The sequence below is a fragment of the Balaenoptera borealis genome (genome assembly GCF_965194805.1).
Source record: "Balaenoptera borealis genome assembly, chromosome: 3".
Lineage (NCBI taxonomy): Eukaryota > Metazoa > Chordata > Mammalia > Artiodactyla > Balaenopteridae > Balaenoptera > Balaenoptera borealis.
The window spans coordinates 13,827,192-13,852,707 of NC_138866.1; the positions used below are offsets into that span (position 1 = coordinate 13,827,192).

General features: G+C 45.2%; 2 protein-coding genes across 2 annotated transcripts in view; both read right to left on the reverse strand.

The window, feature by feature from the left end:
- The window catches only part of KCNK13 (potassium two pore domain channel subfamily K member 13), a 119,399-nt gene extending 108,395 nt beyond the window's left edge, over positions 1–11,004 (reverse strand). Inside the window, exon 1 of the mRNA XM_082383730.1 lies at positions 9,327–11,004. Within this exon, the coding sequence (XP_082239856.1) occupies positions 9,327–9,666 (340 nt within the window). The 5' untranslated portion in view covers positions 9,667–11,004. The remainder of the gene's footprint in view (positions 1–9,326) is intronic.
- A 7,086-nt stretch (positions 11,005–18,090) lies between these two features.
- The window catches only part of TDP1 (tyrosyl-DNA phosphodiesterase 1), an 84,506-nt gene continuing 77,080 nt past the window's right edge, over positions 18,091–25,516 (reverse strand). Inside the window, exon 16 of the mRNA XM_082383700.1 lies at positions 18,091–18,162. Coding sequence (XP_082239826.1) covers positions 18,140–18,162 — 23 coding nt within the window. The 3' untranslated portion in view covers positions 18,091–18,139. The remainder of the gene's footprint in view (positions 18,163–25,516) is intronic.

Below are 25,516 nucleotides of genomic sequence, written 5' to 3' on the forward strand. Positions count from 1 at the left end.
AGGGTGGTTAAATAAACTGTTCTACAGTAATTGAACACATGGAATTCTTGAGAAAGTGTATAGGAAATAACATAAAAGGAAAGGAAAAAAACCAGAATAGTAGGTACTTATGGATTACAATACAATATGTTTAGTCATGAGTATCAGAAGAGTTAAGAGAATATATTGATAACTACCCCCAGCTCCTTTTAGAGATTAGTGGGTGCACAATGTGATAGCGAATATGTTAGATTTACCCTCTGTGATGATCAAGCGTCCTGCACAAACAGGTACTTAAGTGAAGTGCAAAAATCAAGATGCTGCTACTGATGAAGAAGAGTTCAGAGCTTCTTATCCTTCTCCCTCCCAAAGGGAAAGCAGCCTGGAGCTCACAGATGATCAAAGCTTTAACTGAGGGACTCACACTCTGGAGTCGAGCTGTCCTCAGACCTGTCTGGCCAGGACAATGTTGTTTTGCAATTAGAATCTGAATGCCTGTGGTGGGGCTGCTCTTTCCAGGGCACATGCCCCACTGCTCCCTAATGTCCCACACCTCTAAGTCACACTCAGTTGCATTCCTGGTCTGACCCCTGGGCTCACTGACCACAGGATTTCCCTTCCAAGAAGAGGTGATCAATAGCAGAGATGCTGGGGGGTTGATCAGAGAATGGGAACAATAAATCCTGAACATTTCATGACGCTTCTATGATGGCTCTCCGGCCAAAGGAAGATGAGGTGGGTGTGCTAAAGGTGCAGCCTTTCAGAAAAGTGGTATAATGTCCAGCAATTCAGATAAACTGAAGAGAAGGAGGCAGAAGGTTGGAGGGTGAAAGGAGAGCAGCATGATGATGGAGATGTTTCCTGATGAGGTGTGTTTCCCCACTGTCCTCAGCAGGACCGTGGGCTTCTGGGTCCAAACACAGTAATGTGTTCCTCTACAGGGTGAGAGTGTCCCCGCGTATAAAGTCACTGATGGGCTGGTGATAGTAATCATCCCCTGTCCTTCTCTCTTTCCTCCTCAGGGGAAAGGACTGTTGCTTGCTGGGTCAGCTCCTGGGGCTGTGCTTTGCTATGAAGACTAGGCTGAATGAGGGGAAAGAAGAAGTTGGAGAGGTCAAGTCAATCACGATAATACAGAGCAGAGAGAGATGGGGGAGAAGAGACCAGGAAGGACAGAAAGACTGAGAGGGCTGCCAGCTGGGGAGGATTTGGGGAGGGGTTTCGGGATAAAAGGTTCCAGAACTCCTTTGAGGAATGAGAGACTGGGAGATGGGGAGAGAGGAAGCTTTCCTTAGTGTTATAAATTGGAGACTAAGATTCTTTAGAGATACACAAGCAAAAATTGAATTTATTTTTCCATTACTTTGGGCTAATAGAACATGCTTTTTTTGTATGGAACACTATACCCTAAGAACCCTAAGGAGCCCAAGTATTATTTGGGTTACATTCATACCAAACCCATCTCTCCTTCACAAAGAAAAGTATGAAGGGGAAGAGAGAACAGGAGGGAGTTTAGGATAAAAGAAGAGGAAATCGCTGTTTTATAACATAAACGAGAATTTCTAATGAAACAAGCTGAAATTAACATGTATGTGTATGAGAATGCTGGGCAGTGGAGAGTAAGAGCTATGGCCTGCAAAGTCTCTAATTTCAAGATAGGTACTGAAGTTTCCTAAGTAGGAAACAAATAATTAAACAAATCCAGGGTTCTCAGAATGGACAGTCTGAGAGCTTCCCCATGAAAATTTGGTAGTAGATCCCAAGAGAGATGACCCTACCCTTGAATGAATGCATGCAAATTCCTACCAGCCACACTTTCTGCTCCCTCATTCCCCATGACCAGCACTGCTCCTTGGCTACAGTCTTAAAATGTACCCATCACTGTTCACATGAAACAATAGGTTAAAGTGTTTTAACAACCATTGCTATGACTAGAAGTGTAGAGCAGTTGAAAAACTACTGAACAAAAACTGGCATCCTGGCTATTATCAAAAAGGCAAGAAATAACAAGTGTTGGCAAGGATGTGGAGAAAAGAGAACCCTCCTACACTGTTGGTGGGAATGTAAATTGGTGCAGCCACTATGGAAAACAGTATGGAGGTTCCTCAAAAAGTTAAGAATAGAACTACCATATGACCCGGCTATCCCACTTCTGGGTATTTACCCAAAGAATATGAGAACATCAATTTGAAAAGATATATGTACTCCAATGTTCACTGCAGTATTATTTACAATAGCCAAGATATGGAAACAACCTAAGTCAACAGATGAATGAAGAAAATGTGATACACACACATATATATACATGCAATGGAACACTATTCAGCCATAAAAAGATGAAATCTTACCATTTGTGACAACATGGATGGACCTTGAGGGTATTATGCTAAGTGAGATAAATCAGACTGAGAAAGACAACTACCATATGATTTCATTCATATGTGGAATATAAAAAACAAAAAATAAATGAACAAACTAAATCAAACAAAAACAAACATGTAAATACAGAGAACAGAGTAGTGGTTCTCAGAAGGGAAGAGGCAGGGTGAGGGTAAGATGGGTAAAGGGGATCAACTGTATGGCTACAAATGGAAACTAAATTTCTGGTGGCGAGCGCATTGTAGTGTATACAGAAGTAGAACTAGAACGCTGTACACATGAAACTTACATAATATTGTAAACCAATGTCACCTCAATTAAAAAAAAAACAATAAGCATTCTTACAGACGGGAAAAGATTTTCTACACAAAAACAATGGAAGAAATCAGAAGGAAAAAAATATGAAATGGCACATAAATTAAAAATGTTTCTATATCTAAATAAACATTAAACAGGAAACGACAATGGATGGAAAGTAAGATACAAACATGGCAAATGGCCAAGTGTCCCACAATTGTATGGACCATACAATTGGAAGCTGGACACCGCCCTGCATGACCTTGGACTTAGGCAGAGGGGCCTTTACGGAACTGCACCTTGTACTGAGGGATGCTATGCCGTGCAAGAGCATAGGGTTCTCTTTCACAGCTGAGATGCAGTGGAGAAGACTACTCATCACATTATCTTGTCCCTTTCATGACAATCTATAGGAGAAATTTTTATTCACATCTAAAAAAGCTGGGTGTCTTCCAAGCAGCCAGCCTGGATAAAAGGAACCATTTAATGGTTGCCCTTGCCTCTTTCTTTCAACAACTGGAAAACTCACAGCCAAATCTGGCAATTATGTGGGTCCTTTTGACATATATCTCTGTGTGTATTAACAATTTGTGGCTTAACTGTCCTATCCTACTCATGTTTTCTCATCTCCCCAATGTCTTAAATCCGTTAGTATCCATTTCTAGCGCACTGTACATATACGTGCCGCAGGCATCCGCGTTGTTCACCAAGATCAAGTCTTATCCACTTCTGGACTCACGGGAGGAGTGTGGTTCTTTACATCCTTGAAGTTGGGTGTAGCCATGGGACTTGATTTGGCCAATGAAACGCGTGTGGAGGTGACTTGTTGTCATCTCCAGGTAGTGGCCGTTTAATTGCAGGTGCTCCACACTTCAACCCTTTCTGTCCCTTCCTGGGCAGTGCTGGAGGCATGAGCTGATAAACAGCAGCCACAAGATAAAAGAATCCTGGAACACTGGGCCAACCCAGGAGACAACTGTCCTGGTAAAAGCACCTCGCCCGCAATGGGCTTTGGGTGAGTAAGAAGTAAACTCTTGTTGTGTTAAGCTACTGAGATGATGGGATAGCCCAAGGCTTGAGGCTACCCTGACCATATCAATATGCAAATGATCTCATATCCTTTGTGAACAGAAGCTGAGTTATAAATACACAGGCAAACACAAAAACAAAAGCCTAACAAATGCCTATTTGAGAGAAAAAGATATTTACAGAAGATCACTCACAGAGTATAACGTCAATCTACTTCTCTGAGTACTTCAAATTCATTCTTGTTTCAAGTCTGATCACCAGCCTCTTTCAGAATCAACTCCCTGAGTTGTGTTTTAATATTCTGCTCTTTCTATGCTGTGGTAAAATATACATAATATTTGTCATGTTAACCATTCATCAGTGTACTATTCAATGGCATTAAATACATTCTCACTGTTGTATAACCATCACCACTATCTATATCCAAAACTTTTTTTATCATCCCCAACAAAAATGCCATTAAATAAGCCTTCCCTTCTTCCTTCAGTCCCTGGTACCCTCTATTATACTTTCCATCCTTATGAAATCTGCCTATCCTAAAAACCTCATCTAAGTCGAATTGTATTTGTCCTCCTGTGTCTGGCTTATTTCACTAAGTACAATATTTTCAAGGTCCATCTGCGTTGTCCATACATTCCATTGTATGCATGCACATTTTGTATATCCATTCATCTGCTGACAGACACTTGGGTTGTTTCCACCTTTTGGCTCCTGTGAATAATGCTGCAATGAACACTGGTGTGCAAATACAGGCATACCTCTTTTTACCGTGCTTTGCTTTATTGTGCTTCACGGCTATTGTGTTTTTTACAAACTGAAGGTTTGTGGCAACCCTGTGACAAGCAAGTCTATTGATGCCATTTTTCCAACAGCATTTGCTCACTTCGTGTCTCTGTGTTACATGTTGGTAATTCTTGCAATATTTCAAACTTTTTCATTATTGTTATATTTTTTACGGTGGGCTGTGATCAGTGATCTTTGATGTTACTGTTGCAAAAAGATTACGACTCACTGAAGGCTCAGATGGTGGTTAGCGTTTTTTAGCAATAAAGTATTTTTAAATTAAGGTATATACATTTTTTAGACATAATGCTATTGCACACTTAACAGACTACAGTACAGTGAAAACATAATTTTCATATGCACTGGGAAACCAAAAAAAATTCATGTGACTCGCTTTATTGTGATATTCGCTTTATTGCGGTGGTCTGGAACCGGATTCGCAGCATCTGTGAGGTGTTCCTATATTTGTTTGAGTCTCTGCTTTCAATTCTTTTGGATATATATTCCCTAGGAGTGGAATTTCTGGGTCACATGTAGTTCTATGTTTAAACTTGTGAGAAACTGGCCACAATGTTTTTTACTCTGCTCTGACTTTTAAATTAAACAACAGTTGCATGAACTCCTCAGTTGCATTTTCCAGGAAATTGTTGTTTGTGAGCATCACCCACTGTCCTATGCAATGTTTCCCATATAAAATCCCAAGAGGGAAATATTTTTGAGGATTGCATATTGGGAAAAGGTGTACGCTTCCTTTTGTCTACTAAGAATTCCAGTGTGGGGACGTCCCTGCTGGTGCAGTGGTTAAAAATCCGCCTGCCAATGCAGGGGACACGGGTTCAAGCCCTGGTCCGGGAAGATCCCACATGCCACGGAGCAACTAAGCCCATGTGCCACAACTACTGAGCCTGCGCTCTAGAGCCCGCGCGCCACAACTACTGAGCCTGCGCACCACAACTACTCAAGCCCGCATTTCCTAGAGCCCGTGTGCCACAACTACTGAAGCCCGCACGCCCTAGAGTCCACGTGCCACCAACTACTGAGCCCGCACGTCACAGCTACTGAAGCCCGTGCTCTAGGGCCCGTGTGCCGCAACTACTGAGCCCATGTGCTGCAACTACTGAAGCCCGCATGCCTAGAGCCCGTGCTCCGCCACAAGAGAAGCCACAGTAATGAGAAGCCTGCGCACCACAACGAAGGGTAGCCCCCGCTCGTCGCAACTAGAGAAAGCCCGCGTGCAGCAACGAAGACTCAACACAGGCAAAAAAAAAGAATTCCAGTGTGGGTCATGACTCCGCCATGGAGCCTGCAGCCAAATCTGAAGCTTGAATAGTCACTGGTGATACTCAGTCCTCACCCCCTGGGATCTCCTTTACCATTTCTGGACACACTGGCCTGACTTCAAATGGCCAGTGCCTATATCTTATCAGAAGGCTACTCTTGGGCCGTCCATGAAAAATCAGGACAGAAGTACCTGGAAATTATATTTTTGTGCTTCCCCCACCCTCCAAGCAGCTTTTAACCAATTTCTGACTAGTGTGGGTGTATAAATACCCCAGCTCCCTTGCCTGGGGTAAGTCTGGTTCATGAGCTTTGCACTGTTCTCAAGCTTCCACTTGAGATTAAGGATCAGTTGCCCACTATGCTTTCTGCCTAATACCATACCCTATATTGACTGACTTCCCTTTCTTGTATCACTTCCTCCTTCACCTCCCTGTATCCCTTGAATCTGCCAATAAACTGCTTGCACTCAAATTCTTGGCTCACAGAAGCTGCTTCTGAGGGAACTTCAGCTAAGACAAAGCTCCTCTCTACCAATTTCCTAGATCCAATTGCTTTCCATATTTCTGTTCTTCTTTTTTTCCTAGTTCTGAGATTTTATTTACATTTTATGATTATTCTACTGTATGCTTTCTTGTTATCTGTTACCTCAACATCTTTGCAGAATAAAGCATAGTGGAACTAATTTTTAGAAGAAAAAACCATCATGTAATACTACGATTAAAATACAAGATGTAAAGGGTTTATAGAATATGATCCAAATTTAGAAAAATACATATGTACATATGTGTGTCCATAGGGAAAAAAGAATAGAAAGAAATGCACCAACCAACAAGGACCTATTGTATAGCACAGGGAACTATACTCAATATTTTGTAATAACCTATAAGGGGGAAGAATCTGAAAAAAATAGATATATATGTATGTATAACTGAATCACTTTGCTGTATGCCTGAAACTAACACAACATTGTAAATCAACTATACTTCAATTTTAAAAAAATGACCAAAATGTCAACCATGGTCAACTTTAGGTGATGTCATTACAGATGGTTTTTTTTTTTTCTTCATTTTACAAAGAACATGAAGCTTCAGTTTCCTCATCTATAAAACAGGGATAATCACACTTCATACATATGAATCACATATCACATATATGAATTGTGTTGATTGAAATTGTGGTTAATCTATGCAATTAGCTGCATCACATATTCACATAATAATCACAGTATGTGCCTAATTATGTACCCCAATAAAGGGTTGCAAGTGCTGTTATTACATCAGCGATTAATGAAACAATTTAAGGACATGCGAGAAATGAGAAAGTAAAAATAAACCCATACTTACATAGTGCTTTGTTCTGTTTAAAGAACATTCACTTATATGAACTCATTATCCCTAGCAAGAACCCTGCGAGAGGGGCAGGGCCTAGGGGCAGGGTGTGGGAAGGAGACAGGACTAATATTTACTCAACAGCTACAATGTGCCAGATACCAAGGTGGGCACTTGTAGGTATCTCAGAAGAGAAGGATAGGGCTCAGAATGTTAAGGAACCGGCCCAACTTACAGGCAGGGTCAGTAGCTCCAACTCCAGACTCTCGGTGCAGGTTTCCTTCTATTCCATCAGGCTTCATTATTCTATTTGTGCCCCCGATGACTGTGTGCTAACATGCCCACCCATCCACGACAACCGCGGTTCCTTCTGGCATTGGTGTTCACCAGTCTTTACACACACTCTGCTCCTTCCTACGTCCATGGCCATGGGAAGTACAAACGGGGGGCCTGTGAAGGGGGTGGGGAGGACCTAGCTCCCCAATCTCCCACCAAAACCACCCCCAAATGAATAATCTAAATCAAAACCCTGTACCAGCTACACTGACATAGCAGATTCAAGGAAAGTTCCACAGCAACCCTTCCCAATCAGTTTGTTCACCCAAAGTCCTCCCTACATAGAAGTTCTGGAACTGTCTTTTGAGAAATGGGAGGACTTAGGCAATTCTGCTAAGAGAGTCCAGTGGAGAACATGGGCTGGGGGAGAGAACCGTGGAGGGTATTACTCTGTCTCCATCCCCGTCAGGGCCCGTGTTCTGGTCATCGTGGAGAATGCTATGAAAGTCTTTCTTAGCCGATACCCAGTTACCGTGGTGTCATAATGGCCCACGGATGGGCAGGGCCGCCTGAAATGAGAGAGGGTTGCGGTAGTGAGCTGGGCAGTTCAGCACAAAGCACTTCAGACGCAGCCTGTGTATCGGAAATCATGCCAGTCCTCTCCACCTTGCCTCCTACTCACCAGCTGAAGCCCTGGGCTTCTGGACTAACCCTGGGCTTCTTGACTAATCAGGCCTGAGGCTGATCCCTGTTGTACCTTGCGCTCCTTCTCCTGGAAGAACGTCTACCAAAGACAACCTTGCGTGGGAGCTTCAAAGAAGTTCGCCTTGGCACCGCCTCACTGACGAGCTCTCCCGGCAGCACAGAGGCTACAGCAGCCGAGCCCCTGCACGGCCCCCTGCCGGCCCTGAGGCAGCTCCGGTGCTCCGGCAGCCAGCCGGGAGCCGCTCCCTTTCTGCGCAGCCTTCCAAAGCCCCCTCCTCCGCTCCAGCTCTCTGCTTTCTTCAGAATTTCTACAGCATCTTTCCCAACCCCCTTATCACTCAAGTATGCTTTAAGTGTGAACAATCCTTAGGAGCGTGGTGCAAAGACTCCCAAACTTTTTCCTTCTGCTGGTAATAAAGCCATGAGACACTCTTGCTCAAAAACTCTCAATAGCTTCCAATTGCCTCTAGATAAGCTCTAGCTCCTGAGTCTGTCAGTAAAGTTCCCCCCTCCATCCCCCTAGCTTTCCTTCCACTACTCCCTACAGATCAGGGAGCTCACTGGACCCTGAACGCAATTCTCTCCTCCTCCGGAGTGTAAAGCACTTTTAGTTTCCAGACCCCAATCAGGCCAACACTATGTGGTTCAGCCCATAGGTCCCTTCTCCCCACCCCCACCTGCTTCCTCCTGGCAGAAAACAGTTTCCATCCTCATTAGCACTTCGGCCTCCTTACTTCCAATCTCGTTTTCGATCTATTTTTCTCTTTATTAAGTTTTAAGTCATGGACAGTCTTTTTAAAATTTGTTTCTCCCCCTCAGACCAGTGCCTCATGCATGGTACTAACTCAATGTTTATAGGTTCCTGTCCCGATCTGTAAGCTTCCTCCCTAATGTTCCATGAATTCAAGGTCAGTCTCCTTAACTAGGAACACTTCCAGAGCAGTACGTCTCCAATTCAAGGATCACTCAAATTCCCTGGAGATTTTAACACGCAGATTCGGACTCAAGTGGTCTGGGGAGGGGCTGAGACTGCATTTGTAACAAGCTCCCAAGTGATGCTGACGCAGCTGGTCCGTGGACCTCACTTAAAGAAGCAGGGAGGCAATACCACCTGGGGATCAGGCAACAGCTCACATCGGTGCCACCTGGGCGAGCGCGGAGGTGGATGAATGCAGGGCTGGGAAGCGCGGTCCCGCCCTTCGAAGCGCCGGGCCAGAAAAACGCCTGCGAGGCTGGCCGCCCCTCCGCCCTCCCGCAGGGCCCACTTACCTATGGTGGACACGACGGTGCCCACGAAGTAGAAGGCGCCGGTGAAGTCCCAGCGCTGGCGAACATTGTCCACGCGGATGCCGGCCTCGGTGGCCTCCTCGTAGTGGCGAAGGAAGCCGCGCAGCTCGTCGCGGCTCAGGTTGTGGCGGCGGCTGAAGTTGGCCAGGCGCTCCTCCCAGCGCTGCTTGGCCTGGCGTTCGTGCGCCAGCTCCAGCGCCGAGAAGACGGCGGCGCCGCCCAGCAGGTAGAGCACGATGAGCGCGGCGAGCAGCAGGAAGCGCGCGTTGTCCTCGTTCAGGTGGCCCGGGCCGCAGCTGCAGCCGCAACCCCGGCCGGCCATGGCCGGACCCCCGGGGGCAGCCCCAAGCCGGGCGGCAGTGGCCGCCGGCTGACTGTCGCCCGGGCGCCCCGGGAGGTGGGGTCTCGGCCCGGCGCTCAGTCGGCCCCCGGCCGCCCGACAGCCAGCTCGCCCATGACCGCCGGACGCTCCTCCAGGCCACGCGGCTCCCGGGGCCGCCGCGTCGACCGCTCCTGCAGCGCCAGCCCCCGACGTCCGCCTCGACTCCCGGTTTCAAATCCGCATTTTCGCCGCCGTCCCCGCCCCCCTAGGAGTTCTCCTAAAAGCTGAAGAGCTGAGTGACCCGGCACAGAGTCCGCTTCTGCTTGGCACGGGGATGCGGCCGCTGCTTCCCCCTGGTGTCCTGCCCGGCTCAGACTGGGGAGGGGGCGTGGCGCATCTTCAAGGCAAACTCGGGTGGGTTTGACCTTCCCCCAAAGCAAAGGTCTGGGGGCCTCGGAGGCTGACGGGTGAGCGGAGCCCCGCGGTCTCCGTCTCCTTGACCGTCGCTTCTCAAGCCGCCGACGGCTAGGACGCGGGGTCTCAGTCCGCTGGTGCTGGAAGTGCCTCCCCAGATGGAGCCGCAGTGCTGTGTCCCAGGCTCGGCGTCGCGCGGAGCCTCGGGCCTCTCGGGTCACCGGCACGGCTGCCGGCGCTTAGAGGCTGGAGCAGGTCCCGGGCGGGCGTACGGACAGAGGGATTGCGCAGAGCGCGGTTCACGGGTTCCGACCTCCCGCCCGCCCCCGACGCTGCGCGGCGTCCGGCGGGCCGACTTGCTGGAGGAGGAGACCAGAAAGGGAGGTTGGAGTGACGGAGCGAAGGAAGTTAGGGGCCTCTCCCCCAGGCAGCCTTCCTAGCCTTGCCCGGACCAGACGCCCTTGGCTTCTGGATCCCGCGCGGGGGCGTCTTCCACCCCCACGTGTCGGATCCGCCCGCTCGAAGCGCGCGCCGCGAGCCAGCCCCAGCTCCTGGGGAGGCTGCCAAGGACCGGGGACTGGAGGAGCCCGCGGGCAGGAGACAGTGACCCCGGAGAGTTCCATCTCCCGCACCCCGGCTTGGCTGCCTCGGTGGGCTCCAGAGATCCTGCGCCGACAGGGCTCCGCTGAGAGCGCTTTACCCCACCCTAGCCACAGGCTCGCTAGCAAACCGCCGGGGCCCCTCCCCGAGACCCCGCCTTTCAAGGGGCGCTGGCGCCGCGCTAGAGTCTCACTCACCGGGGAGTGCCCTCCTCCGCGCCGCTCTGCCAGGACTGTCCTCCGGGTCCCTCTGCGCAGGGAGCAGAGGTGCACGCCGCGCTCTGCCTTGCCTGGTCCGCGCGCTCCGACGCTGCAACAGGTGGAGCCGCTCGGCTGGCAGCAGCGGTGGCGACTCCACCCCGTCCTCCGCCTCCCCGCCGCGCGGAGCCGCCCCCAGCACTAGTCTCCGCCTGCTGATGCCCGGCTCCCTGCTGGGCCACCCGGGGGCTGCGGCGCTCCCATCCGGGACGCGCAGATCCTGGGACTGGGTGCTCAAGAAGAGGGTCAGGTCAGGTGCTTAGCGGGCCTGTGTGGGCCCCTCCAGGGCCAGAAGAGGGCGCTCCGTCCCCTTCAGACACATCTCGCCCCCACCTGCGTACCCAGCCAACACTGCCCCTTCGGAATCACCAGCCCCTGGCATTTGGGAGTGAATATGAATACAAGGGGGAAAGATGCATGGGCATCTTCGAGCTAAGGAGAATTTCCTCGCCTTCCGAGAGAGTGGCCCCAGGCTCAGAGGCCACCCACCTATACTCCCCAAGAGCAGAGAATAAAAAAAACACACTTCCGGGTTCCAATACATCTGCCATCAGAAGCCCTGATGCTGCTAGGATTCCTCTCCCACTCCTCTCCCGTTATCCACCCCCGGATGCCCCTCTTTTATCTAGCCTATCGAGGGCAAGAGTTTTAGGTGGCAGCGCTTACAGGAGGAGCATGTGTATACACGCTGGGTGAGCCCTGCAATTACTCCCCCATCCCATTTTATTGTGAAAAATTTCAAACATAAAGTTGAAAGAATTTTACAGTGAATAGCCTTATTCTCCACGAACATTTTACTATACTTGCTTTATTACGTATCTATCCATCCCTCTTTCCATCCATCAACCCATCTTGTTTGGATTCATTTCGAAGTAAGTTGTAGACATCACTACACTCCCCCTCCTCACCCCACTCCCCAACTTCTCCCTGCATATTACTACCTAGAGTTCAATACAACCCTATTTACTTCCACATTTTTGGGGAGGAGGATAAAATTTACGTACTATGAATTGCACACATCTTAAGTGTACCATTAAATGAGGTCTCGCAAATGCGTACACTCTTGCAAATTAAACACCTACCTATGCAGCCTCTCAACCAAATATTGTATGTCTCTTCCCAGCAAATCCCTACCCACATTCCTACAGAGGAAATCACTGTTCTGGATTTTTCCACCATCAACTTGTTTTCACTTTGTAGAACTTAGTCTTGCTTAGTTCTAGAGCTTCATATAAATGGAATCATACAGTTATGTATTCTTTTGTGTAAAGCACTGTATTTCTGAGATCTATCCATGTTGTATGCCTTAGTAGTCTGTTCTTTTATTGCTACTTTTTTATTGTTTGAATATTCATTCTCTTCTTATTGATAGAAACCAGGGCTGTTAAAAATGTTTGCCATCATAAATAATAAAACTGTTAGCAACATTCTCGCACAAGTATTTGCGGATATATGTTTTCATACCTCTTGGGTAAATACCTAGGTGTGGAATTGCTGGGTCATAGGGGTGGTGTGTATTTAATTTTTATAAGAAACTGCCTAACATTTTTCCAAAGTAGCTGTACCAACCAACAAGATACAAGTCTTGGATGTCCCACATCCTTGTGAACATTTGGCAGTATCAGTCATTTTAATGTTAAACATACTGGTGGATGTATAGTCGTATCTCATTGTAGTTTAATTTGCATTTCCCTGATGACTAATGTGCTTGTTGGCCATTCATATATCTGCTTTTTTATCTTTTGAAATATTGTAAAATCTCTGTTGAATATCCATTAAAAGATTTGTTTCTCTTTTTTACTACTGAACTGTAGGGATTCTTTATATAGATCCAGGATACTAGTCCTTTCTCAGATATGTATCTTGGAAATATTTTCGACAAGTCTCTGGATTGCCTAATTATCTTCTTAAAGATGTTTTCTGATGTTTATGTTTTTAATTTTGGTGAAGCCCAATTTATCAATCATTTCATTTATGTTTGGATCTCTTTGTGTAATAAGAAATCATTACCTCCCTTAAGGTTGCATAAGTTTTATGGGTTTTTTTCCTGTAGAAATTTTATAGTTTTAGCTTTTGTATGTGGGTCAATGATTTATCTTAAGTTTGTTTCTGTATGCCGTGAGGTAAGAGTCGAGGTATATTTTGTCCGTGTGGCTATACAGTTATTTGAGTGTCATTTGCTGAAAAGACAAAAGTGAATTTATTATAGGAATTTGTACCCTGCTCATTATTTGTCCATCCTTATAAGAATACCACAGTATTTAGATAACTTGTAGCTTTATAATTGGTCTTGAAGTCAGGAAGTGTGAGTCCTCCAACTTTGCTCTTCTTTATCAAGATTTTCTTTGGGTATTATAGGATCTTACCATTTCCATAAAAATTGTAGAATCAGCCTGTTAATTTCATCAGAAAAAACCTTGTGAGATCTTGATTAGGATTGTGTCAGATCTATTTTAGGGAGAACTGACATCTTTATTCATGAATGAGGTATAGCCCTCAATTTATTTCAGACTTAGCAAATTTTCATGTAGAGATCTTGCACATCTTTGTAAATTCATTCTAAAGTATATTGGTTTTTTGATGAAATTGTAAGTGAAATATCAAGATCCTATTTTCCAACTGTTTGCTGTAGTATGTAAAAATACAAATGATTTTTACAAATTAACTTGGTTCCTGCAACCTTGCTAAATTCACTCATTAGTTTAAGTAGTTGATTCCTTTAGGATTTTCTTTTATTTATTTATTTAATTTATTTTTGGCTGTGTTGGGTCTTCGTTGCTGTGCATGGGCTTTCTCTGGTTGCAGCGAGCGGGGGCTACTCTTATGTTGCGGTGTGTGGGCTTCTCATTGAGGTGGCTTCTCTCATTGTGAAGCACCAGCTCTAGGCGCGCAGGCTTCAGTAGTTGCAGCACTTGGGCTCAGTAGTTGTGGCTCATGGACTCTGGAGCACAGGCTCAGTAGTTGTGGCGCACGGGCTTAGTTGCTCCGCAGCATATGGGATCTTCCTGGACCAGGGATCAAACCCGTGTCCCCTGCATTGGGAGGCGGATTCTTAACAACTGTGCCACCAGGGAAGTCCCCCTTTAGGATTTTCTACGTAAATAACCATGGCATCGGAAATAGTGTTTTTCTTCTTCTTTTCTGATGTTTTTTTTTTCTTCTCATGCTGCAATGGCTAGGACCTCAGTATAATATTGACTAGACGTGGTGGAAGCAGACATCCTTGTCTTGTTCATGATCCTAGGGGAAAGCCTTTAGTTCTTCCACCATTAACTACGGTGTGGGTTTTTCATAGATACCCTTTATCAGGTTGAGGAAGTTTCCTTTTACTTTTGTTTCTGAGAGTTTTTTTTAAACATGAATGAGTGCTGAATTTTATCAAATGCTTTTCCTGCATTTAGTGTAACTATCATATAATTTTCTCCTTTATTCTGTTAATATCTTGAATTTCATTTATTGCTTTTCTAATGTCAAGCCAACCTTGCATTTCTGGGATAAATTCCACTTGGGATTTCTACTCGTATTTCATTCTTCTAATTCCTTTTGGGTTTACTTTACTTCTTTTTACAACTTCTTACAGTGGATGGTTAGGTGACAAATTTTAGATCTTCTTTTCCAATGTTCCCATTTTTCAGCTATAAATCTCCGTTAGCCCTGGGCTAGCTGCATCCTAAAAATTTTGGTATGCTGTATTTCTACATCATTTTGTTGAATATATTTTCCAATTTTTTCTTCTTTGACCCACAAATTATTTAGCTGTGTTAATTTTTAAGTCTGTTTTTAAAGACAAATTATTTATAACATTTTCAATGTGGTCAAGTGAAAAAAAATGCACATCCTAAAAGTTAAGAATTATGTTTTGTCAGACTTTCTGAGGATTTCAAGCCCAGGACACAGCTTCTCAGATAGTTCTGAGGGACTGCTCTGAAGAGGGAGGGGAGGAGCCAGGGTATATAGGAGTTTTCCAACCAAAACCAGGTAGCTGGAACACCAAAAGATTACTGTTAAAGAAAACTGGGTATCTCAAGTTAATGAATTTAGCACTTCCCTGTGTATGGTAAGATGCAACGTCTGGGCTCATTGAAATCATTCCTTTGATATGCACCTGAGCTATCTAAGGCCAGTATCCTGTTCTTTCCCATCCTGAGTCCCCTCAGGGTGCACCACTGGGAGTGGCTGCAGTGGCTTGATGGCTGCCACATCTTTTGTTTACTGATAAGGCAGGCAGTGGTTTTCATTCACAGGTCAGAGGACCATATTTGGTATGTTTCAGTATTCCTAAATTTATTAAGACTTGTTTTATAGTCCAGAATATGGTCTTAGTGAATGTACCATATGCATTTGAAAAGAATATGTATTCTGCAGTTGTTGGACGTAGTGTTCTATAAATGCCAATTACGTCAAGGTTGTTGATAGTGTTTTTCAGATCTTCTGTCTTTAGTGACATTTGTTCTAGTTATTCTAACAATTATTGAGAGTATTAAAATCACCAACTATGATTGTCAAATTGTCTATTTCTCCCTTTAATTATGTCAATTTGTGTTTCACATACTTTGAAGCTGTTATTTAATATAAGCATTTATGATTATTATATCTTCCTGATGTAGTGACCCTTTTATTTTTATGAAATGTCTGTCTTTACCTCTGGTAATACTCTTTGCCTTGAAGTTTATTTTGTCTGATATTAATCTGGTTACCACAGGCTTCATTTACTTAACATTTGCATGGTATCTTTTCCATTTACCTTTAACCTATCTCTGTCTTTATATATATTTAAGGTGGATTTGTTACGGACAGCATATAGCAGTTCGGTCTTCTTCCTTTTCATTTTTCTGGTCAGTTCTGACAATCTCCACATTTTAATTGATCAGATAAACACTGTCCATCACTTCTGTGATGAGGGAAATATCCCATATCTATGCTGTTCTATAAAGTGGTCCATCGTGGTGCTACTGAGCACTTGAAATGTGACTAGTGCAAGTGAGGAACTGAATTTTTAACTTCGATGTTAACAACATATTTAAATATCACATGTGGCTAGTGACTGCTGTATATCATTTATGATGGAGAAATTCTGGATTCTGTTCCTCTAAAAACAATACTTCTTAAACAGGCAGTTAACTTGGCTGAACTCAACTGCAAAATTATCTCTACAGTGGGAAGTATCTCAAATTCTAGTTCAGTTCTTCTAGCCTTAGCCACGCATGCACGGTTCAGCGGTCAGCCAGAGATTTGAGCAGAGTTTACAAATACATTGGGAATCCCCTCTGGCTCTTTCTTCTGTTATTTCCCTCTTCACTCTCAGAGGCTGTGGATACTCCAAACCCTGTACTCTGGATCTCCAAGCCAAGAAGACTGTAGCTTTCCCACTGGTGGTTTACCTGCCATGTATAAACCTGACCTCAGACTAAAACCTGACCTCAGGCCCAAAGTGGTGAAAAGACAGGAAACTCACCCAGTGGAGTGCCTTTCTTTCAGTTGTTGACTCTCTTCTTTTCTGCCTGCTTTTGGTCGCTTTCAGTAGCTGGTATAAGCTCCACCCCAGAGCGTATACTTTTATTTGTGAAAGAATTGGTTCAATAGGAGCCATTTGGCGCTGCCAGAAACCGGAAGTTCCGTGGTTTCCCCACAACGTTTGATAATGAAATTTTCAACATACACCAAAGCCGAAAGAATTTTAGAGTCGCAATCTAGACTGTACAATTAAATTTTTCTATACTTTATCATGTATCTACTCGTCCTTTAATACACCTTAAAGCATTTCAAAATAAACTGTAGATATCAGTACACTTGCCCCTAAATACTTCAGTATATATGTAACTAGAGTTCAGCTCCTGATTTTTTCTTATGTAGAATTTACATACAATGCACATATCTGAGCTTATACATTCTGTGAGTTTTTAAAAAGCAGCTTTATGGCGCTATAATTCACATTCAATAAAAATGACCAATTTGGTGTATAATTCAAGGGGTTTTGTAAAGTGTAACCAATGCCACAATCATGCTAGGAACATTTCCATCACCCCTAAAAGTTCCCTCATGCATTCAATCCCCTCTCCCCACAGCTGCACTTATTTTTAAGGCCACCCAGTTCTGCTTTGGGCAGGGGCTGGGTGCCACACCAAGAACAGGAACTAGAGACCCAGGGGAGAGGTCATCCACTGCCAAGTGTGTCCTGGAATGCCAGAGAAGAATGGAATGGAAGAGCAGAACCAGGGCTAGGCTGGGCTCTTCCCAAGTGCTTCCTTCCAGGTTGTTTCCAGAGACGTGTTAAGTGGCTCACTGAGATCACACGGTTCATTCCTCTCTCTTAAGGAAGATTCTGCCAATCCAAGCACAACTAAAGATGCCCATTTCTTGAGGCTGTTGTGGTATCAGAGGCGTTCAGGAAGCAGGAGCTCCCTCTGTCTTTAAGAAGGCAACTGTAGGCAGTTCACAGATCTCTTTATGCCTCAGTTTCTTTATTTGTAAAATGGACTTCCTCCCAGGGCCGAAGGGTCAACTCACACGTGGGGTTCACATGAACATGGACTCCCAGCCCCACCCTCAGTCCCAACTCAGCCTCCAGGAGGACCCCTCTTTCCCAGAGGCAGGAGGCAACGTGGAAGTGTGCTTTCAGGGCAGGAAGTACGTGGGTCAGCTCTGCAGAGTTGTTCAGGGCGCGTTTGAGAGCCTGGGCCCGCGGACAAAGACTCCCTTGAAAATAGAGCCCCCGCCTCTGGAATCCAGAGGCCTACTAGCCACCTTGCTGCATCCAGGACTCTTCAATCTACCCCCGTCTGTCAGAAAAACCTGCCTTTAGTAGTGGGTGAAGGAGCAATATTTGTAGCAAGTAGCTAATTTTTCAGAAGGCATGGGTTTTGTTTTTTACACTTGAGTTACCATTCTCTAAATGCCCCAGGGAGAGACTGCCAGTTTGGTACTTACCAAGAATCGTTCGATTTACATTGAGGGAGTTCTTACCAGTGCTTAGGAGCTCCATTTCATTTGATTCTTACAACAATCCCACGAGGCAGGAAGGATAGCTATTAGGCCCATATAACAGATGAGAAAATGAAGATTCAGAGGCATCACATGACTTGCCTAAGGTCTCATGGTGGGAGGGAGCAAAGCTGGGGCTAGACAATTCTAATGAAGAGTGAGTCACCACTCAGGCTTTGGTAAAACCTCAAGTCATCACCCAGGTGACCATCTGTCTTCATTCAGAGTGGGTGAACTAGCAAACCTGGGAAAGAATACATTTTAGATTGTAACCCTGAACCCACTCACACAAATTTAAACAAAAATAACCTTACTTTGTGCTACACACAGATAATTTCTACTATCTTTCATTTAAAAGTGCTGGTCATGACACCCTAAATTGATTCATGATTCACTAAAGGGTTGTGACCCGAAGTTTGAAAAATCACTGCTTCAGAACGCTCAAGTTACAAGCGTTCACTTATATAACCAGCTTTTTCGAGAAACTTGGATTTTAAAATTTCCATCTTGGTTTCCTTTTGCTTTTATTTATTTTTGAATTGAAGTATAGTTGATTTACAATGTTAATTACTGCTATACAGCAACGTGATTCAGTTACACATATATATATATATTTTTTAAATATTCTTTTCCATTATGGTTTATCACAGGATACTGAATATAGTTCTCTGTGCTATACAGTAGGACCTTGTTGTTTATCCATCCTATATATAATAGCTTACATCTGCTGACCCCAACCTCCCACTCCATCCCTCCCCCAACCCCCTCCCCCTTGGCAACCACTAGTCTGTTCTCTATGTCCGTGATTCTGTTTCTGTTTCACAGATAGGTTCATTTGTGGCATGTTTTAGATTCCACATATAAGTGATATCATATAGTATTTGTCTTTTTCTTTCTGACTTATTTCACTTAGTATGATAATCTCTAGTTGCATCCTTTTACTTTTAAATAAAATGTGCATGCTTGCACACATTATTTAAGAAAAAGGCATAAAAAAGGTTCCTCTGGCACAATATTAATACTTCACCTAGAGATACTTCTCGTTCTGGATTGGCCCTCAGGCATTTTCCACTTGTCTTTGGTGAACTCTGCACCTGCCGCCTCCTCAGCAGGGGCAGTCCCTGATCTGGAGTGCTTGCATCATGGATGGACACATGACTCAACCTGACCAATCAGATGCGTCAGGGGACTTTGGCCAGCGCTATTGGGAAAGAAGTATTTTGTTTTCTCTGAAATGACTAGCCGGATATAATATGGGATCCTGGAGCGTGCGGTGGTGGTGAGGGAGTGGGAATTTCAGCCTCCAGGTGGAGAGAGCTTGCTTGAGAATGATGTCCAGATTCTGGAATGCAGAGCTGAGACTTGAAGGTAGACTTGGTTACATTATGATCCTCTGGCATTTGCTAGACTCGTGTTAAAAGTCTCTTTCATTGCTTAAGCCTAACTAATCTGGTTTCTGTAACTATAAAAGCATCCTGACTAATGTAGTCTTTCATAAAAATATTAATAAAGTATTATTAAATAACAAATATTTAGAGGCTTTTAAATTTTAGTAATGTCAATTATCTGAAGAAAACAAAATCAGCATTCAGCTGTCATAATGTTAATTTCTAAAGGACCTATGAACACAGAGCCACCCAGATCACTCACAGTGGCATCATCTGTGTCCTTGGGGCCACAAAGGGACACACACTAGTTCTGTGACCTTGAACCTTACTTTTCCCTCGTATAAAATGAGGTACAACCTGCCCCACGTGAGATGATGTATATAAAGTTACCTATTATAACCCATAATAATTCCCTATGGATGCAATTTCTCTTTTGCCTTTCCCTTCTGAGAGTCTTTTTGTAAGTATTAAGAAAACTGGCCATTGCAATGGGGCTCTCCGAAAACCTTGCTACAAAGGGAACAGGAGAAACTGAGCCAAGTGCCTTCGACTGATTAACATTAATCAGACTGCAGTTTCAGTAGAGCTTCTGGTAGACCTAAAGAGAATAAAGTGTAATTTATACACAGCAATTGGATTCTGTGCTGAGACAGACTTGCTTGGAACTCTGTTGTAAAAACTGGGCTACTAATCGTACCCAAACTTGCAATGCTTTGGCCCCATGACTACTCGTCACCCCTCTTTAAATATATGAGGCGCCCTCATTTCAACACATCCCTGCTCCCCACTTCCTGGGCTGCCTCTTGCCCTCCCCCCTCCAGCATCCTCTACGGCGCCAGTTCTCTGTGCTTTAGATCTACTGAGTCAGTGGAAACACCAGGTTTCAGAGAACTGAAGAGAACATACTTAACAAGGCAAAGCTTTCAGCCATCGATGTTCTCTCTTGAAAGGAACCGGCTCCACTGCCGGGTTCTGGCTTTAACACTGCATTGGCTCAGCCCTGCACGCTAAGGCGGCATTTAGTGGCTGATTTTGTGCACTGCCAGCAGGTTCTGTCCCGCCGACCGTGCACTGTTACAATGTCTGCAAGTGCACCTGGTTTTGTAGCGACAGCTACAAATCATGTATGGGAGCCCTGCTCCTTGACTGGAGCACTGGCCACACCTGCTGCCTGGCCCCTCACAGCAGTCCTGCCTGGGTTCAAATCCCAGCTTTGCCCCTTGCCAGCTGCGTGACTCTCTCTGGACAAATCATCTCAGTTTCCCCATGTGTAAAGTGGGGATAATAATAATGCCTCCTTGATCAGGTTCTTATGAAGATTCAGTTAGTTAATATGCATAAATCACAGAACAGCACCCGGGACACAGCAAGTACTCAGTACTTGTGGGTCAGTGTTACTCCTCAGGGACCGGTGGACAGAGACGGGGCTCAGAGGTGGTCCCTGCCTCTGTGCTGTTCTGCTGGCATCTCCCAGGAGCCCCTTTTCTGGTCTCATCTTTTGTTTCTGCCTGTGAATCCTATTATGTAAGCAACGGCCACTTAAGACATATAACTTACTAGTTGATAGAAATTCAGTAAGAAATTGTACAGTTTTGTTTGTAGTACTTTTGTCCTGCATATTGCTTGAAATAAGTGGGCTACTAAACTTGGCAAACTCGGCAAAGATTTAATCACAATGGGATGTGACCTATGCATAACACGTGTTAGCACATCATCAAAAGAATTTTAGATTTAATTCTATACAATTGTTAAGCTAATTTATTTCTGCCAGTCACTGAGTTCCTGTACAGACTTCTGTCATTATACTTTGTCATTACAATTAATATCATTCATGCATCAACACAATTGCTACATTTTATGAATGTAAAAAAAGAATGCCTACCTAACCTTTTTCTTTGACATATTCAGTCAAAAGCAAGTATTCTCAAGGAATTCTCGAGGATGGGGTTAGTTAAAGCGCTAACTCTACAGTAAGCGGTGGGGGTGGGGAGTCAAAATGTCTTAAGATTTGAATCAAACGCTTAGATCACCCAAAAATGGTTTCACGATGGATCAAATGATATTAGACACTGTTTCTTAGAAAGGGAGTTTTTACTCTCATGTGGGAGAAAAAGTTGCAACAAAATTAAATCTAAGATCCTCATTTTAAGCATACTGAATCTGATGCAGAAACCATGTTCATTTGAAAAGTCATGTGATATTAATCATTTCTATTAAGGACAACTATATAACTTCCACACAAGAAAACTTGCACACTAGGAAAATGAAGCTTGGAGCTATTGCTCACTGTGGGATCTTATGGATGTTATTTAAGAGAAGGCTGGAGAGGAAGTGGAGAAAAGGGAACCCTCCTGCACTGTTGGTGGGAATGTAAGTTGATACAGCCACTATGGAGAACAGTATGGAGGTTCCTTAAAAAACTAAAAATAGAGCTACCATATGACCCAGCAATCCCACTACTGGGCATATACCCTGAGAAAACCATAATTCAAAAAGAGTCATGTACCACAATATTCATTGCAGCACTATTTACAATAGCCAGGACATGGAAGCAACCTAAATGTCCATCAGCAGATGAATGGATAAAGAAGATGTGGCACATATATACAATGGAATATTAGTCAGCCGTAAAAGGAATGAAATTGAGTTATTTGTAGTGAGGTGGATGGACCTAGAGTCTGTCCTACAGAGTGAAGTAAGTCAGAAAGAGAAAAATACCGTATGCTAACACACATATATGGAATCTAAAAAAAAGGTACTGATGAACTTAGTGACAGGGCAGGAATAAAGACTCAGATGTAGAGAACGGACTTGAGGACATGGGGCGGGGGGAAGGGGAAGCTGGGACAAAGTAAGAGAGTAGCATTGACATATATATACTACCAAGTGTAAAACGGATGGCTAGTGGGAAGCAGCCGCATAGCACAGGGAGATCAACTTGATGCTTTGTGACGACCTAGAAGGGTGAGACAGGGAGGGGATACAGGGATATATGTATACATATAGCTGATTCACTTTGTTGCACAGCAGAAACTAACACAACATTGTAAAAATAGCTATACTCCAATAAAGATAAAAAAAAAAAAGAGAGAAGGCTGATGTGAGGATTAAACAAGCACTTAAGTACAGGAGTTGAAACATAGGAAGAAGTCAGGAAACATCAGCTATTACGTTATGTAGAAAAATACAGTCTCCAAATCAGTGAACTTCTAAGGCTGATTTTTATCAACTATGGTTAAAACTAGGCCTCCTTTCCCAGGAGTATGAGGATAAAACATAATTTAAAAATCCCATCTCCCTCCCTCCCCCAAGAAAGAAGCTGGTGGCAGATCATTCCTCTCTTCACCAGAGAGTACCAGAGAAGTGAGGGGACATGGAATCCTCCTGCCTAAATGGCAGGTGACTTCCTTTAAGTCACCAAGTGTCAGGGTTGACAATTTCCTGCCTCCAAAAATTTGGGGGTCTCTTAAATGCTTAAGCATTTAGAATACTGTTGAAATTCATTGTCCAATATGAAAATCTCATTTAGATTTTTGGCTACATGTCCATCTCTGTAAAAGGATACTAGGTAAGATTTCAAAAGAACAAGATAAAACTTTTTAAGAAAAAGAGGCAGCGGTTCCTTTCGTCCACATGCAGAGAAACTCCTTACTCAGCAGATGAGTCTCCTGTAACGGGCAGCTTATGAAGAAGAGGGTGGATTCTTTTATACGGAAGTTTGCCCTCAGCAGGTATAAAGTCACTGGATAAGTGTTTACATGAGATTTGAAAGGACGGAAGGAGGTGGGGAAAAAGGATAAAAAGTGGCACGCAGCTACGGCAGACAGAGGGGAGGTGAGGGTTTCCTGAGTTCGGGAGAAATAATTGTTGAACCCCAACCTGAGAATAACAGAAGTGGTTTCCTCAAACATTAACAAGTGTTTGGACTTCCCTGCTGGTCCAGTGGCTAAGACTCTGGGCTCCCAATGCAGGGGGCCCGGATTTGATCCCTGATCAGGGAACTAGATCCTGCATGCCGCAACGAAGATCCCCCGTGCCGCAACTAAGACCCAGCGCAGCCAAACAACTAAATAAATATTAAAAAAAAATAAGCAGGCGTTGATGATGCTTTTTTGTAGCACTTTGGGTAATTTAGCCAGTCACATTAATAAAAGGACCAAATGGGGTTGAACCTCTTGTTTTGTTGAACCTCATGGGATTCAATCGATCCCATGTTGATTACTCTTGAGGCATTACTTTATTTTCTACATGTGCTATCAACTGTGCCCAGAGAGCTCGTGGTACTGACCTGGTACTATGCTGGCCTGGCCTAGCCCTGCCTCGCTGAGCCCATGCTGACCAGGGCAAGGGCCACAGGAGGCAGCTCTCCGGGGTTGGGCCTGCACACTCACTGGGTACATGCCCCTTGACCTTGGACTTCCCCTAACTGTACCTTGATATACATAACCAGCCCATCCTACAGAGATTGTCTCAGCTTCCAGAAGGGCACTCTGGGTCCCTGCTGGGTCTAGGGTGCCGCTCCAAGTGTGGCTGTGGACCAGGCCAGCCTGTGATGAGTACAGAAAGTAAAAGTGAGCATTTAGAAAGTTTCTTAGCAATCTGACAGTGCTGTGACATCCAAGCACCTGATCCTGTATCCTATAAAAGTTATCTGTCCACAGTGGATTGGGGGAAAATGGTCCATCTCCTCGGATACTGTCCACCACACTGCCCGGGAGCCTGGGCCACCTGCAAGTACAGAACAGGCTCTGGATGCTGCCGGACCTGGGTTCAAACACTGGTGAGAGCACTTTCTAGAAGTGTGACCTTGGACAAGCACTTCACCTGTTTGAGTCCAGGTTTCCTTCTCAGGAAAATGAGGATAAACCTAATGACTCAAGGGTGTCCCCTGTACAGTCCCCACCCTGCGCAGGCACTTTCATGTCCTAACTCACCGGACAGTCTCAATGAGCCTCTGCAACGGGAATGATTATTACTCCACCCCTATCTTACAGGTGAGGGGACCAAGGCGCAGAGAAGTGGTGGCAGAACTGGGATTCAAAGCCCGGCAGCCTGACTCCAGCTCTGGGCTCCGACCCACTTTGCAGTCATGTGGCTCAGATGAGCCACATGCTCGAGTCTGCTATCCTTTGACTGGCTGGGGCCCGAGCAGCCCAGGCTTCCTGGGTCCTGCCCGGAGCTGGCCGACTACTTGCGGTGGTTCTGATGCCCCCTGCTGCCTGGAGGCTGGCACTGCCCCCACGCCCACCCAGCACGGACCACTGTGCTGGCGGGAGTCACAGGTCCTCGGCCGCAGTCCCCTGGACACCCAGCTCAGACTCCTGGGCTCCCGCTCTGGGCCGGCCCCACCGCTACTACCGGTCTAGGGCACCCTCCCTGTTGCCCTCCAAGGCAGCTGGGCTCACCTGACACAGGGTTTGAACGCACCTGAAGTAGAAGGCAGGGTGCGAAAAGGATTAAGCCTAACTTTTCTTACCAGTGGAAGAAACTGGTTAAACGAATTCAGTGGCATTTCAACTTCATGTTTTTAAGCAGAATGCAAAACAAAAAACCACCCAGATAGTATCCTTTAGAGAACCCAATACGTAAAAGTGGTGAAGGAAGGCTCCTCTGATTGGGGAAGGAGAAGGGAGGAGCCCCCGCCCCTCACCCACCCCAGCAGCTTTCTGATGTGAACATCCTTGGCCTCTGAGGAACAGTCTGGAAAACTAGTATCTTAAAAAAACTTTCAAAATTAACATTGAACTCTATTCTAAATTCTAGGACGGAGAAGCTGATGACAACCTGGAAATGAGCCTCACGCAGAAGAAAGCGAGGCGGCTCTGTCATCCAAGGAGAGCGCGATCCTGCGTGGGAAGGGCACCCAGACACAGAGCAGGAAGATGCTCGTCGCTCTGACCCAGGCAGCCGGGGGCTGGGGGACGTCCTGAACCTTTCTGGGCCTCAGTTCCCTCACTTGTGAACTGAAGGCACCCAATCAGTTCACCTTTCAGGGGGTCTTCTGAGCGAAATACTTGTGTGCTTTTTTATGATCCTGCAGGCTGTCTTTTGTGGACATTTCTGGGGACGGAGGAGACACCATGCACTCTGGGGAATGGGTGAGGGGAAGGCAGGTGGTCCTTGAGCGGGAAGGCAGCCAGCACGGCCGGGGGCGGGGGATGAAACGTCGTCTAAAGCTGCAGGGTGAGGACGGTCAATACGGCCCATGGC